General features: G+C 34.7%; 1 protein-coding gene across 1 annotated transcript in view; it reads right to left on the bottom strand.

Moving 5' to 3' along the window:
- Nucleotides 1-976: 976 nt before the first annotated feature.
- UCHL3 (ubiquitin C-terminal hydrolase L3) overlaps nucleotides 977-17,812 on the bottom strand; it is a 39,431-nt gene continuing 22,595 nt past the window's right edge. The window contains 6 exon segments of the mRNA XM_030456451.1: nucleotides 977-1,183; nucleotides 1,186-1,203; nucleotides 2,467-2,525; nucleotides 5,096-5,124; nucleotides 14,012-14,031; nucleotides 14,402-14,428. Coding sequence (XP_030312311.1) covers nucleotides 1,016-1,183; nucleotides 1,186-1,203; nucleotides 2,467-2,525; nucleotides 5,096-5,124; nucleotides 14,012-14,031; nucleotides 14,402-14,428 — 321 coding nt within the window. The 3' untranslated portion in view covers nucleotides 977-1,015.

Here is a 17,812-nt window from a genome sequence, read left to right on the forward strand (position 1 = left end):
AGCATAAGTTTGCTTATCTTTAAAAAAATAAATGAACAAAAACCCCAAACCAACAAGCAAAAAACTTAGCAAAAAACAGCACCAAAAACCCACAAAACCCAACCCAGTTGTTAGGAATTGAAGTGTAGAAGTTGGTCAACAGTACCTTCAGATCCAGTGGGTGGGGTGGGAGGGATGGCACAGGGGGAAGGGTACCACATAGCATTCAGTAATGCCACCTGACCAAATTTACAATAGATAATCCTAAAGGGGAAAAAAAGTATATAACCATCATGGCTATCTTAAAATCCACAGTCTGTTTCTGTTCTTGTTACACAAAGCTTCATTAGCACAATCATTACTTCTCTATTATTTGTTTCAGTTTGGTGAGGTCCTTTACAATGCTGTATTCATCTGTGCATTTCCCTCTGCTGTCCTATCATATGAAGTATAATTACTAGTTTGGCTTTTCTGAGGCAAAAATCCATGTTGTTTTTCTACATATAAATGGCAAACACTCATTTAACTAAAGCTTTCTGACAATGTATTAACAAAAATAAGTTTTATTCAAAAGGTAAAGTTATTTTTTAAATGTTAGTGCTCACCAACAATAAAAAGAAACAGTTCTTTTTTCTGCCTTTTTCTTTCATGTATTTATTTATAAATCATGTACTGAAAAAATGCTTTTATCTTTTGAATCACCTGCAAAAAGTTCTTATAATATTCTGGTATCATTATAAGAAAGAGATTCAGATAGCCTCATATTTCAAATTTGTACCCAATTAATATAACCCACACTCCACTCCAAATGCTATCTGTGAGTAATAGAAGAATACAAATTAAATCCAGCACTGAAAGTCATCATTGTTATGATGAAAAATCACAGCGACTTTTAAGGGAAGTCAAAGGGGAAAAACCCACTACATCCAAGTGTTGCACACAAATGCATGCCAGTATAGAAATACTCAACTGCATTAGGAACAAGCAGGAAGATACAGTAAGGACAAATGCAAATTTTATTCCATGTATGCGTTAATCAACATGTTAGGGAAGTATCAAAATTTGTACTATTAACATATGGCAACAGTTTTATTGTTACAATACGTTGCAACAGATTATCCCCGCTGGAAAAGGCTTTTAAAGCTGCAGACAGTGCAATTGCATTAAATCTTAATTCTTCTGGGTCACGTTCCATGAATTTTCTTGGCAAACTTCTATTGCATCCTAGGGAAATGTAAACAAACAAACAAACAAAAACCAAAAACCACTATAAATAATACTTATTAAAAAAGCCCACAATGGAAATATGAAGATATGCTATGTACAAACTGTGCTCAAAATGGATTTTCTGTAATGAATTACTAAATAAATCTGCATAAACCGGATTTCTGATCTGAGTTACTGCTATTTCAGGACTCATATATGGGCAGGAAAAGAGAGCAAAAGCTATATGCAGAACCTTAGTGGCAATGAATTTTGTGAACTATTTTTTGCAATAGATGTGGTGCTTCCCTGACTTTATAAATTTATGTGTGAAGTCTGCTTTTTCCTAATACTGCTGTATTCTGAAATTTTTCCTCTCTCTTGAGATGAATCTAAGCTCTACAGGGTAAGTGAAAGATTATAATACATTATAATTCCTTCATCTAGCTTTAGGGTGCAATCTGGAGAACACATGTTATCAGTAAAAGAAGAAAAAAGCCACATAAGAAAAAAGGAAAGCTTTATCCCACTTCTCCCTCCATCTGAACAAGCACAAATTGTATGCAGTCTTTACAGACATTAGTCTGTGCTGCTAAACTACAAAAAGGTTTTAGTTTGTTTTTTAGTTTCTTCCATTTTGTAAAGCTAATCCAGTCTGGATACCATACAACTCAGATCCACGCATGGCTTTCTGGCTTTCTCTCAGCTTCAACTTCACATCACTCTCCAGGGATGACAGTTTTATCCTCCCAATACAGTGTATTTCTTTCAGATTCATTTCTCAGCTAACCAGCTCCTGACACAAAGCAGCATCCAAAAGCAGAGACAAGTCTCAGAAGATTATTATTAGCAGATGTCAGAAATGAAATCAACTTCTGTCTTAACATGGCACCAAAGTACAACTAAGCCACAGGAAGAGAATGAAAAAAATAACCTACAGTTATCAAGCTGATGACTTCATCTCATATACAATTTGAAAGAAGCAGGGGTATCTAAAATCTTAGCACAGAAGAAATCCAGTCTGATCTTCTGTTATGGTCAACCCTTCTGACATTTTCTGTTATAATGCTATGATACTCTGTCCTCCAGATTCACAATCTAAGCGTTCAGAAATAAAACTGAGAAAATCTCATTTTGCCTTACCATCCCACTTGTTCTATTCCTCATCCAACCACAAATACAGTATGACTTTTATGTAATTTTTAATAATTACTTTTTATAAATTTTGTGGAAACATAGCAAGAATTTTGTTTAACACTATGTAAGAAAATTTTCTCTTCTTACCTCTAAGAAGGAATCGTCACTAGTTTCCCCATGGTTTATTGGAAATGGCTTGCGCCCATCTGTTGAAACACAAAGCAGGATTGAACAACACATTTATAAAATTGGAAATGCTTCTTTTTTCCAGTTAAAACTATTTGAACAGATTTTTTTGCTTTTCACTTTCAAATACTACTCGTTTTTACTATAAAAAAAATAAATCCTACACACAAGTAGCTATTTCATGACCATTCCGATATTGCTGACTGCTTCAACAGGTATCCTATGTAAACTTGTTGCATTTTTTTTAAAATCCAATCAAAACAGTGAAATACTTCTTTGAAAGTATTTATTTGAAAATACTTTATTTGAAAAACTTTGAGGAGAGAAGTTTGTGACTGGTTTAGTGCTACCGAGTTCTTTGGTGTTTCAAGAAGAGAACAATTTCACCTACACGTAATGGATTTCCCCAGACAATCTGTGCAGATCTGTGCTGCACATCTGTGATCTTTGGCAGCTGTGATCAGGGACTCTAAAATAGAATAGAATACCAAACCCACCAGTTGGAAGAGTCTGGCATAAATGAAATGTTACTCTCATTTAAAATAAATAGGAAAATAAGTATTAAATCTTTTCACAGCAAGTAAAAATAGTTGCTATAATTACTTTTTTCTTCCCATTTGCAATATAACACTATCATTCTCAGCATTTCAAAAATCATTTTATTCACAGAAATGTTTCAGGTTTCTTGTGAAAAGCTAACAGTAAAAGAACATGTGGCAGGATATCCTATGTATTTGTTTGATCAAATTGCCTTTTGGCTCTGTCCTCCCTTTCAAAGACTTCTCCCTCCAAAACTACATTTTCCATAACTAAAACAGAATCGATGTTAGAAAGCTTTTGGATTTATGGGAACAAGAGTTTGTTCATTATTGAAAAACCATTGAAGATACAACAATGTAAAACCTTCAGAACATGCCAGGGAATCAGCTAAATATCCCTGTACTGTCAGTATCAAAAGTTTGATTTGTTTGGTGTTCTTTATATATGTCTTGGCAGAACAGCACTTTTAATTTCATGTAGCTATAAATAATGAGTTTTCTATGGCAAAAGCATCATAAGTGTTTAATATCCATGCACTTCCTTGGCATTTTCTGTCTGCCAAAGCCCACATGCTGGCCCACAGTGACTGAAAACCAGTGAATTAATTGAAAAACCTTCTCCCATTTTCCAACGTTAAGTAATTTTATGTTTTTTCCTCTGGTACAGAGAGAAGTTATTTTGAGAACAAAGGAATAATAGTATTTGCATTCCACTACACTGTGGAGCTAAATGCCTCTTTTTAAAAATTTTATTATAATTAAATTACTTAAATATAATTTAAATAATAAGAATTTAATTTAATAAATTATTAAATATAATTAAATTATTAATAATTTTTTTAAAAATATTTCATTATCTTTTTTAATAAATTTTTTTCTTATTTCTTTTAAGTATCTTGCATCATACTTATGGAAAATAACACAACATGGTCTGTAGTGTGCTTTTTAAGCACAGAAATCTAATGCCATAAATGAAAAGCTAACATGGAAAGAGTAGCACACCAACTAAAAGAAGAGTAAGCCATCCATCACACCTTAAAAATTTTCCATCAGAATATTTCTAATTGCATCCTACAGTGGTTGCCTCACTATTTGAACCTAGTTCACTAACAGCATTCATAAAATTATAGAAATGTGTGCTGATTATTCATTACTTACCACTGATAATACATCTTAGAACACCTCATTAACATAAGAACTTTTTATATACCGTTATGTCATAGGTTATGATTAGTTGTCACCTGTTAAGGGCTTGCTCTAACTAACACGTTGACTTTCAAAAAGATGAAAGTATTCCACCATAAAATACTGCAAAAATTGTTAGGAAAGACCAGTGACTTGCAGTTTTTAAAATCCTGATCTACTTGCTAGTTTGCTGAAGTGCCTGCAGCAAAACCTAGTTGCCCAGCAACACACTTAAGATTGGAATCATTAGAAAATATCTGTGAGCAAAACTTGGTGCTACACAATCCGAAGAGGGAAAAAATTAGCTATAATTCAGAGACAGAGACTACTTTCTCAACAGTTAACTGTCTATGACCACTAAAAAGGCCAGAAAATAACCAGCCTATTCCCAATGAGAGTTGCAAAATATTAGTATCTGCTAGTATTGACTGACTACATAATTTCAGTTTAAACTGTATTGCACTATTTAATAATATAGCTAACACTTCTCAGTGGCATATGCTTCATTTATTACTTCCACAAGCAATTCAGGGATAATTAAAACTGTACTTTCTCCTCTGAAACTTTGACTGTTTATCAGTTCTTTCATGTTTCCTGTCCTTGTAAATGATAAAGGAAGTTTAGAGGCACTCTGGTATTCTCGTAAATCTTTTATTTAATGGGGAGGGTGTTGAGGAAAGGAGAATAATAAAATAAAAGATTGAAGAAGGGATAATTATGAGACAACCCCTTCAGACCTGGTGATGGAGTGAAAAGAAACTAAGCCCTACAGTACACCAAGTAATTTCTCTCAAATTTTATAGTTAACAATATTACTACTGTTTTAGTTTCAAACAAATGGACAGAATGGATAAAAAGTGTCTTACCCAATTCATAGAGATGGCCACCTACATAACTAATGCAATAAGTGAAGATCTACTTTTCATCTATGCTTGTGCCTGCAAGACAAAACAAAACAAAAAGAATGCTTTCACTAAACTCTTACCACAACATGATTAATGAGAACGTATCATTACAATTGCAAAAATTCCAGCAAAAGTAAATAGCATGTGAGATGCACATTTTGGATCTACACAAGATGCAGAAGTCACACTGTAGAACATTTCAGAATATAAAGAAACTTTCTGCAATGCACAGACCAGTAAGAAATCCTTTTTGTTAACTATCTGGAAGTATTTCCAATTATCCTGTTTGTAAAAGCTCTATTTTTAATACTGAATTAGAAGTATACAATTCACATACATTAACATTAAAATAGATATTCACATAACACACAACTTCTTCACCTAACCCATCTCCCAGAACACGACTGTTAACTCTGAACCCATAGATTTAAAACTGAAAACATCCACTTGGTCAAAATACTTTTACCTCATAAGCCACATATAATATAGATAATTCTGTTCCTTTCTCACTGCTGGAAGAAGTTCACACATCTTAGTTAGTAGGAAAGGAAATAACAAGAGCTGCATCGAAATACCAAGAATGGACTGAAGTGCAGTGATGAATTAAGTACATGACGTAAAAATGGTTACAGTTGTAAATCTGTCTAGCCCATTGTGTTCCAATTCCAGTATACAAAAGCCTTTTCCAAACAAAACAAGCATAACACAGTGCAGCAACACATTCCCACATGCACTCAGCAGTATTTTCAACTTGCTAGCCAAAAAGTGAATCACTACATTGTATTTAATAGCCCTTTATAGTCTTATTCCTCGTCAATCTTTCCAGTCCACATTTGAGCTTCTATAGCTTCAGCACTATAGCTGAAGTAAGATACTGTTAAAGAAAAATGGGAAAAATCACCTTAGTTTTTCTTAAACTATAATAAACCTGGTTTCTGTAAAAGTATTGCATACAAGTTTCTTCCACCTTGTAATAACTGCTAGCTTTACATGAATGCTTAATCACCCTAAAAATGTAAGAATTTGCTAGAAACAGACTACAGTGTAAAATGAGCTGTAGAACCTTACAGTTGTATCATTTTCGAGACTGGGTTAAAAGCTTCTTCTTCCTGATGCTCATGAAAAAAGACCTTAAAAGATTACATAGATTGAACAAAATGTAGTAACAACCACAACAAATAAATTGAAGACAAGAGTGGCTGCAAGTCCTTCAATACATCAAGAATGCCAAAGAACACAGCATAGAGAAGAGCTGCAACAGCTACAAAATTTATGTAGCAAGCTCAAAATGGAAAAAGATAAAAAGAAAAACAAATGAAAACCCAACACAACCTACCCTCACCATCATTTGAGATTCATCTCCATTAACAGTTCAAGTGCTGAAGGTATAAATACCATGGTTTTCATCTGTTTCACAGGCTCTACTATGGAGAAAGAACAATCTTGCTACTGAAGACGAGGTGGCTATGAAAAGGATGAGGATTGTCCCACTAGAAGTCCAAAGTGTCTTTTTCCCCTATGGCGTAAGTGAATTGCCTTTGAGAATTCTATTTTGCAGAAGGCCAAATAGCTCCAGGGCTTAGAAAAAAACCAAGGAAAACAAGGAGCCTCTGCAGTTTGGCTACCCCAGTTGCAAATTTCCAAGGAGCACAGGTTTCTTTAGCTTCCTGAAAGCTACACAAGACAGAAGCTGACAACCAATGGCACCTTGTTGTTATTCCCATCCATCCATCAACCAACTTTTTACAGGCATCTAAACTGAGGTTCTACAAAAGTGTGCAGGCAAGCAAAGCCTGCAGAAGAGTTTGTGATGCTAAGGATTTGGTTTTGATCACATTTACAACAAAATATAGTTGCCCCTTCGACCATCCTGAGGGCTGTGTTCTTTGCTGGCTTCTAATAAACACCTCTTCTATAGAAACACACACTTGGCATGCTTGGAATGCCAAGTCTACATATAGCTAGAAGATGGACAGGGAAGCTATCAAAAAAAAAAAAAAAAAAAAAGCCTGATTAACTTTTAGTTTACTTGCAGACAGACTCCTATTGAACCCTGCTGAGTTTTTGTACATGCCTAACCTAAATAACATTTTCATTGTGCTACTGCCACAACCATGAGAACTGCTGCATTTTTACATTTTTAATCCCCCAACCTCAGAAACAGAAGTGCCGTGTCATTATTAAAGTTTCTACTACATGCTCTAATGTAGACAGTCTCCTTCCCCCTTCCCTTGTGACTTCTTTTCATGTAGGCAGTAGTAAGTTTAATACAAAGTAAATGTTACATTTTTAAAAAAATTAGGATTTCAGTAGTTTAGACAGACAATTACTTGCACAATTATAAGCACAGAGAAACAAACTTAATAGTAAAGATTACCTAAAACTTTGTATTACAAAAATTTGTTGCTTATAACTTTAGCAAATGAGTAATTGGATTCAACTCTCCCACTCTAATCAATTAAATTTAAAATCACACACACACCATCTTCAGGAAAATAATAATAACAATAAAAAAGACATCCATTGCAGATGTGTATAGCACATATAGACACACACATGGAAAGACGCCTAGTCAGGCAAATTCCTGCTTCACTGGGAAGCTCTAGAAATTCTAACACTTGGACCAGAAGATTTTACATTTCAAAGAAATGTCATCTTCAGGGAGATGTCCTTAGTAGTGTCCTTGAAAAACTACACCTTTGGCCAAGTTTTCATCTTCTAAATACACAGTCTGTGAATGCTTAAAAGAACAAGAGGAGATAGCTCTTAAGGAGTCCGCCGGCATGTTCACCCATAGGGAGTTTTTAGAACAGTTACAGAGAACTTCATCTTGATTTATTCTTCTTGTCAAAGACCACAGTAACACAAACACCAGTTAAGTGTTGAGATGATCCGTTCCTTCCAGGTTTTTTTTCACTTAGAAGCCCTACTCATTGTCATAAAGGAGCAGACAGATTTTGAGACTGACGATGCGATGAACCACAAAGAAAGAGAAAGACACAGGAACCTAAATAAGATGATTGTGTAATCAGGATTTGGAATTAATCTACAGGATTTAAGACTCATTTTTCTGGTTTTCCTAAGAGCTCTGGCACACAGTGAGAAAGTCGTTTTATTTATTTTCCATCCAGAAAAACAAGGAAGGACAAATACCAAGATCCTAGGTAGCTTACAAAAGCTTAGGTCATGGTTTCAACCTTAGTATAAGTTTTGGTAGTTAGTGGACATATTTCTTTTCAATGTAGTATTTAAAACAAAACAAAACAAAAAAGTCCTTGAATAATAATGACAGTAGGCATGAAACCGGTTTTCAAGAGAAAAAGTGCAAAAAGTTTAGTGCTTAAAATGATGGTTCCAAGAACAACATCTCAGCTGTAATTTGTTCTCAAGGTACCAATAATAAGCCTCACTGATTTAAAATAGCAATCTTCATCTTCATGAATACCCACTTTCATATACAAAAATGACAGACAAGGTTAAAAACAATTATACAAAGCCCAGATTTTCTCAGACTATTTGACTGCCCTCCTCTGCTAACATGGTATTCAAATTAAATAATAAGCCATAGCTGACTGCTTGAGAGAAATAAATTTTAATTGACTTGTCTCAGGTCAATAACCATTAATTCATTTCTCGAAACAGTACCTCTACATTTCTTCCTCTTCTTCACTAGCCACTATTCCAGTAAGTAATTTTAAAATTGGCACTTCCCAAAGTTTTTTGTTGTATAAATAACCCTTCCTACTCCCTTCTTGTTGTATTGTGGAATTCCTTGTTCACCACTGCACAGTGCCTCTCCTCATGAATTACTGCAGTCTTCTTTCTTCTCTGTAGCACCAACGTTCAGAAAGTTAGTGGTACACCCTTATAGCACTGTTTTGAACAATCATATTCAGGTGGTCTGGTAAAGTACATTTCCTCACCTACACAACTTATCTTGTTGATGCATTTAAGACCATTATTCCAATCTAAAAGCCAGCAGTCAAATTTATGGATTCTGATCTTCAGATGTGGCTAACTTAGAAAACAAAACAAACAAAACAGTTCAGATTTGATGTGCAACTGGTTTCTTTTCCCCAAAACTGCATTGCTGGAACAAACATGCAATTGGGAAAAAAAAAAAATTTGTTCTGCTTCTCATGCATATACTATTGAACAAGTCTCACCAACCATCCTGCTTAAATTTATTTACAAGAGACCACATTATCAAAACCACATTCAACATTGTATGACAGATTTCAGGCAACTTCTTCCAACTAAATTCTTTGTATCTTTATTTATTCCCTTACACTTGCTTTCTGGGAAAGAAATCAAACAAGAAGTCTTAACAAACCAGTTTAGGAGATGTTTTGCATTACAGACAGTGACTGAAAGGGAAAAAAACACCACTGTTGGTAAGCCAAGAAATTGGCATAAAGAATCTGTCAGGTTCTGGAAGAAGACTATTAGAGATTGGTTAAGGGAAGACAGTTCTGAAGAACCTCGAGGAAAAATGTTTCAGATGCATCCAATTGAAAGATGATGACAAAAGTTACTGAAATTTAAGAGAAGAAAAATCCCTTAGGAATTGGGCTGTACAATTTTCACCCGCAAGGAGTTACAAGAAGACAAAGAAAAACACATTCTAAGATTAAGTTTACACAGCAGAATGCTAGGTAAGCTTTCAATTCAATAAACTTTGAAGCAAAGGGGAAAAAAATGATGCAATTGCTACTGGGTTAATTAAGTGCCTGTGATTCCATTTTGAGGCATGGAACGTGGTTGGGCAAATGTATTGTGTAGGCCTGTGAAAGACATCTGAATCCTGGTTAAAATATTGCAATTAAAACAATGACCACTGGAATGATGATCACAAGTTTAGCAAGACTACTTCTGGCTCCTTCTTATAGAATGACATCCCTGTTCATGCTTAATATACTTCAGTAAGTTTACAGTATTTGGAATGCTCTGGAGTTTCACAGTGAACATCTTAATTTAGGTCAAGGTATCCCTTGGCCAGAATAAATAATTTATATAAGAAAAGGTGCTGAGAGACTGCCCTTGAGTACTGACCCAAGAACAGGCAAGAAGTTCCTTTGCTATGTATTGCATTATGTATTTTTCTACCATGCTGCCATGAGAGATTTCCTTTCTTCTTTGTTTGGGGTTTTGTTGTTGTTTTTGGTTTTTCCCAAGGAACAGCAGCTACAGCACAATAAAAATGGTAGAAAACAACGGAGCATGTTTTCCCACCTTCAGAAGTGTCAGAAGGAAAAAAAGAATTAGGGAGATTATCTTGACATATAAAGGCAACAGAATTGATCCTAAGGCAAGCAGAGACTAAAAGAATAGATGATCTAGAAGAGTAAGAGATCATTAGTAAAAAGCAGAGAAAAAGTAACATTACTAAGGAAGCATATATAGCTTCTATAGCTTAAAAATCTGCCACATCTACTGCAGTCCATCAAGTTTGCAATGAACATTTCAGGACAGTATTTTCAGTTTTAATTTTTTTATTTCAAACTAATCTGGAGACCTACTCTAGAAAGTCAGGGGAAGTCTTGAAGTAGGAAAGTGGTTTTATTTATGGACCATAAATACAGTCTCCCATAATTAAGACTTTTGGTTTTATTTTTGAAAGAATTTTCTGTTCAGTGTCTCCATAGTGGAAAATGTACTTAGAACTACAAGAAAGTTTCAACTGTATTTTTAAAACTCAGTATACAGGATGTTTCCCTTCCCTTAAATTTAAGGGCATAGACTTCTTAATAAAAGCAACACTAGAACATTTTCATACAACGCTGAAACAATTCAGCCTCTTTGTATATCTGGCAGAATCAGAGCTATAATTAATAATACTTGTTGATGGGCCAATGACAGGATAAAACTTCAAGGATGGCTTCGGTGCCAATTATCAAGCCAACTGAGACAACTTAATGCCCAAAATGCCATCTGTTTTGGTTTGGTTTTGTTTTTTTTCATATTAAACTAATTTGCATTCAGTTTGTGTGTTCTTGAATCTTCTTGGAAAGCTTATGTTCTATAAAAAAGATGTTGTACACAATGATGATGCTGTACATAATAATAAGAAAAACACTTTAGTTACTAATAAATATCAGACTACACTGTATTCCATGATAAATCTGATGTAGGACTCACAATTTTAACATGTCAGATGGAGAGAGTCAGGGATCTCAAGAGGTAAACAAGTAATATTTCAGAACCTCTTTTTGTGGCAAGGTTTTTGTTTTGTCAGATACCATTATACTGAAGGCCACTTATTTTTTAATTAATTTTTTAACATTTTTGAAAGCAAATGGTCACTGCTGATGGATGAGAAGTTGGTTTTAGAAATTTTCTGAAGTAAATAAAACTTTCAACTTGCCAACAGTGGTTTTCTAGTATAATCATAACAGATTATACTGTAATGTCCATCCTTGGTTTATTTAGTGTTGAAGTAAACTAATTATCCATTAATGTTTATTTCTAGGCAGGCACACTCAAGCTCTCCTTCTTCACTAAGTCTTTTGCTAATAACAAACTTATATAAGTCAAATTTAAAAAATCCCAGTTTCAAATTATAGAACTAAGATATAGAATTTTCCAAGCATTGTTAATAAACAAAGAGGTTTCCTAGGTTAAAAAGCAGTTAATGGCATAAATATTTAAATGGGGGGACAAAGCATGAATTGAGGAGAATTTAACTCTGTGCTGAACTCCATGCCTCCTCAAATCCCAAAGTATTTAAAATTAGCTCCAAATGATAAGATCAAGAATGTTTCACAGTTCTGAAGAATACAAAATCCACAGAAAGAGAAAGAAGTCTGGGAAAAAGCGTAATTTTGAGATACTTATCAGAATAAAAATGGAAAACCTATAAGAAATTGAAGTATTTGGGCACTAATTATTAATAGCAATAAAATATTAAGAAGGATTTCCACATCTGGAACACAGATCTGTATGAAACAGGAAATTATTTGGACCACAATCAGAACAGTTATTTCACCTCAGTAAAAAATCCACATACCTCAAATAAGAATTTCCAGTAACACAGGGAAGATGTGGTCACTACGAAAGAACGATAAAACAAAAACGCTGTCCCAACTTTTGCACTTAAGGCTATTCACTTCTATATATAAAGATTTTTTTATGTGTATACTAAAAGTATGATCACTCACTAAAAGATAGAAACATCACTAAGCTCTTTTTTTCAGTTTAGTGTTTCTGATAGAGATCATGGAACAGTTTAGAAACAATGGCTATCCCGTGCATGTAATTATTTTTTTCTCTATTTTCAAGATATATTTGTGCCCTGCAAGTGAAGAAGGAAAAAAGTGGAAGTATGGTATTTGCTGACCCACTTTTAATTAGAATGTCTTCACCTTCAACTAGAATGTACATCTATGAACTGAATAAAGAAACTGAGCTGGATAAAGAAACAGATGTCAACTAAGAAAGTAAGCCAGTCCCTTGGGATTACAGGAAACATTTCATCTTTACTGAAATACCCAGGGACCATTAAACAAGACTTAGAATGAAAGAAAAGGAGACTAGGTTTACGATATAAGAACGTAAACCAGGTCTCAAACATAGAAGAAACAACATAATGTGAAAAAGAATTAGAAGCCCCTTGGATTAGCACATCCAAATGAAAGATCATGAAGATGAGGTGAAAAGAAGAGGCTGGATGTTGAGCCGAAGGAAAAAAAAAAGAAAAGAAAAAAAGCCACTTCATGAAGGGCAAACTTCATCTACGCTTTGAAAATGACGTGGCACGCGTATCGAATCAAAAATACATGGACAGCAAAGCGTGGAGTGATGAACTTTTGCTGTCTGACATGGGGGAAATCAAAATAAAAATGGAGGGAAGAAAGAAACGCTAAGAATGGTTGAGGAAAGAGCCCAACAAATAGCGATGCCTTGAAGACCAAAGTTACATGGCAGAATGCCAGTCATGTCAGAGTTAAGAAAAGGACTGAAGATGGACTACACTTACAACAGAATGAAGCCCAACAGATGGAAGGCGTATCAAGGGCCGCCAACGACGAAGACGGATTGAAGGACTGGTAGCTTTTGCAGGACCTACATTATTACGTTTGGCCCAGGAGAGGGGATGCAGAGTGACACAAGGGTGAAGCCTTCGTTCTGCTGTGGCTAACCTGAGGCTGCGATGAGGATGGTGGTGAGTGACAGCGGGGACGATGACGACTACATAACATTAAAAAAAGAACATACTTAGCCCACTTAAACTCGAAGTCACACACCTAAAAAGGCAACTGCAAAGATGTCCCCTGTTTATTATACTGTCCTTTAGCTGATCAAACCATACAGATTGTAATCAAGAATGTGTTGAAAGAGAAGACAAAAGAACAGTGAAAACCAGCAAAGACGTGGTCCAAATCTGAAGTTTACCACCAGATAAACTAGAGGTTATTCACACCCAGAAAACTTCGTAACACAAACACAAGGTAAGTGATTTACTCAAGAGACAGACTGTTGGAAAGTGAGCAGAGATAGGATTTAAGTATCATCTCATGGAAGGACTAGTTGAGAACAGAGAGTGATCAGTTTTGTCTACAGCTACAAAAAACTCTAAGCAACAGCTTTTTGGTAATTTGGGAAGCTAGGTTGTGCTACTCTGGGATTAAAGTGAATCACGTAACTAGTGTAACAGAATCCAAAGTTTCTTTATTGTTCCATGTCTAACGTAATAGGAAAGCAAAGGAAAAGGGAAAGCTTACCGTGGTGAGGTATGCAACTTCCTAAGTTTTCACCTATTCTTCTAAATAGCAGGCCAGTGGCAGTATTGCCATTAACACTCAGGATCCCTTTAGTATCCGTGGAAGCAGTAGGACTATGATAAACCATTCAAATTGTTACTATTAGAAGAAAGACCACAGAAGTATTAAAAAATGACTCTCAGCTGCAACTGACAAAGTTACAGTAAATATATTAAGATGAAAAAGGACCATTGTGATGATTTAGTTTTGATCTTCTGGTCTCACACAGGCCACAGGACCAATCATGTACAAGCTTTCTTTGGATCAGAACCATACTCACAAACAAAAACCAGACATTTAAGGCATAACATTTTTAGTAGAAATAAATCAGAACAAAATTTCAATAAACTCTGTTGAGTTACAGAGACAGTAAGCAACATTCATATAGTTTACTACAAACATTAGCCTTAAAGAAAAGGCAACCTTTCTAGTCCTGCTTAATTATATTATAAACTTTGGATGAGGACCACATTAGCTCATCTGACACAATGTCAAACCAGGGCCTCACCTTCACCTTATCATCCACCATTACTTTCTTTCTAATCTTCAGTCTTTCAGAGAACCACTCTTCTTCTGTCATGAAACAAACTGTTATTTTTGTGTAATTGCAGTTTTTACTTGACTCAGAAATACACTTCTTTGTTTTGGAGCTAACCTGAAGGGGCCAATCCAGATTGCCCTGTGTGATGTCTTGTGCTTTACGATCTCTTGATCTTTTTACACTGCTTGGAGGTTTTGCGATGCAATTTAGTGTTGTCTTCTGTGCCACTGAAAGTTAATATTACAGGTCATAGAACCAATCCTGGCAGAGCCCCAATAGCAAACTTACTCATCAGTTATACCCCATTTATTTGCACTGAGACCTGCCAACTGCTTTTGGAATCCATTAAAGCTGGTGCAAGCAGATTAGGAACTGCAGTTCCTTAACGTATGTCCCACATTATGCATTTCATGGAATGATTCCTAAGTAAGATTTTCAAAAAAAAAAAAAAAAAAAAAAAAAAAAAAAAAAAAAAAAAAAAAAAAAAAATAAAAAAAAAAAAAAAAAAAAAAAAAAAAAAAAAAAAAAAAAAAAAAAAAAAAAAAAAAAAAAAGAAAAAAAGAAAAAAAAAAAAATCAAAAGCCTTAGGATAGCCTTGACCTGAAAAAAAATTGTTTTCACTCTGTGTAGTATAGCATAAGTGCCAGACAAAACCAGTTGCTTTCTTTGTATTACATTTGAAGCAATTATGACTCTTTTCCATTAACTTTTTTCTTCTTTCATGTCACAAGTGGAAAATAAATCTTCCTGTTCCGTATCACCGACCTCAAAGAACAAGACTAGGATAGACATCTATCATGAAGAGGCAAGCAGCAAGTACAGTAAAAACTGTAGAGCTCAGAGATAAGTGTGGGTTGTTATCAAGTCTTATAACTTCTCTGGCAAATAGGGTTTTCCACAGGTTTTGTTCAGACTTTGGGTTGGTTTTTTTTAGAAATTAGTACCTGATTTTCATGCATTCATATCCATCCCAAATCTCAGCAGCTCCACATAAGAGTTTAGAATCAGAAAAACCTCTGTTCCAAAAGTGTAACTACATGAAGAAAGCAGAATTTAGCAATTGATAATACTTCTACAAGTCAGAGAGAGTTACAAGGGTATAATGGCTATTACAATTTATCTGTATTACTTGATTGTTTTGTGGGTTTTTTTCCAATTCTTCACTTGAAGAAATGATTTAAAATGAGACATTTTACATTTAGATAACATATCAGATAGCTTTAAAAACAATTTGATTCTCAGCTTGCCCAAGAAAATTCCTAAAGGACAAGTGATAAAACAACTTCAAGAAGTCCTCCCAGACCACAAACTTCCCTATGGAGTGAAGAACCTGTAAGATTAGAACTCTCAGTGGGGCAGAAGTTTAAGAGCTTTGGCTGACTAGACAGTTCAAGATAAAAGGCAAGACACACTACATTTTGTTTTACAATTTTGTAAGCTGCTGCTATCAAAACAGATAAGCAGTATTAGCCTTTCTGGAATCTGTAGTATAGTAAATGTTTACCTAGAAATAGTTAAAAAAAGTGAAATTTAAAAAACTTGTCGAGAGTAGGAATTTGCTTTGGTTTTGGTGCATTCCATTGACTGGAATGCTGTCAAACTGTATATTTCTGCTCTGAAAAAATAACTTTTAGCACTCCTAGTGTAATGTTCTATTAAACCATTAGCAAGACTTTAAACAATACCAAATATAAGATTTTTTTACCAATACAGGGATGACCAGGTATATGTTTTTTATAAAGCACTTTTTGCTTTTGTTACCATTTTTATCGCACCGTTCTTAATGATTGCACTTTTTCATTTATTTTTTGGCTAATATTGCTAAAAATAATGAGAAGATATTAAAAGCAACCCTGGTTGAATTTTACTAGACCAGAAAAGAATAAGTACACAAAAATGAATTCTATACCTAGAATGCCAGTTTAAGGCAATTATATTTTAATATTTTCTAGCTCAATATTTGTTGTAATTTTAATTCTATTCACTGAACCTTTTTCATACTTTATTTCATACTTTATTTTCATACCCATGATAGTTGGTCCCCTCATGAGATAAGCAATACAAAGAAAAACTTCCTTTCCCACTGAAAATTTGTTTTTCGCACTTGTAAGACTGAAATTTTGACAGATGGTATCTGGGAATTCTGGAAAAGTGAAGTTTAATACTGGATTATGGCAAATTAACATGGCTGCAATAATGTCATAATCTTCTATGCATTTGCTTTAATAGTAAGTACAAATTGTGTCAACTGAAGTTGCTTTCAACTGAACATTTAAAAAAAAATAATTAGATGTCAATATTAATATGAAATTAATTTAAATACACATATCCAAATAAAGGGTGCAAAGACACATGTTTCACATTTAAAATGTGGAAGACAAATAGTAATTTGAGGCACTTCATTCAAACAAAGGCTTATTAAAAGCAAGAAAATGCAGAGAAGAGAGAATTAGACTAACTTCACAATCACAAGATTAAAAGATCACAGGAGTGTATTTCTGTGCTCAGAGTTTGTAGCAGGTCAATTATCTGAAGTCATAATACAAAAACCCTGAAATATAATTTAATATTATAGTCATTTAAACCAGTAAGCCCATTAAGTTTATGGTTTGTAATGCAAATAATACATTACAAAAAAGTTAAAAGCTTTCATGGAATAGTTTCCAAAAAATGTTGCAGCAATTATCATCTGCCCCAATCCCAAAACTCATTTCTACATATATTTTTTACTAAAGCCTAGAGGCATTGTAAATATAAAACTAAGTGAAACACCTATGAAGTCTATCAGGCACAAAGAACGTCGACTATACATACCCAAAAGTGCAGAAGACTGATAGTTAGGAGCTGCTCATAACTTGGCTCATTCCCAAACTGCCAGGAAACAGGGAAGCCTCTGCTTCTCTTGTTTTGGGGAACTCAGTCGAGCAAGATACCTCAGTCCATGTCTAATGACTTGAAGACCGAGAGGACAAAGCAGATCTGGTATTGGATGGTCATTTCTTTCTAACAAGAACTGTTTATTGCTGATTAACTTTGCCATTTTTCTAGAAGTTTTGGGCAACCTCTTAGTGTAAAGTTGAAGCCCATGACACCTTCCTCTAAGGGACACTTCCCCTTCTATCACCTGACAAACTATGCTGGGGCTTTCTTTCTTTCCTCCGTTCTGAAGCTGTGCCACCATGTATAAAGAAATACCAGTTGCACTGGCACAGAGATCAAACAAGATTTAACTGCATACCAACATCACAGGAACTTGGAAGCAGAGGGAGATACAACACGTTTAGTCCTGGTCCTTGTTTTCATATGCACAAACCCTGGGATCTGAGGCCTGCACATGTTTCTGCATCTGCTCAGCTGAGCTGGGCCATCAGCCTGCAG

The sequence above is a fragment of the Calypte anna genome, chromosome 1, assembly GCF_003957555.1.
Source record: "Calypte anna isolate BGI_N300 chromosome 1, bCalAnn1_v1.p, whole genome shotgun sequence".
Lineage (NCBI taxonomy): Eukaryota > Metazoa > Chordata > Aves > Apodiformes > Trochilidae > Calypte > Calypte anna.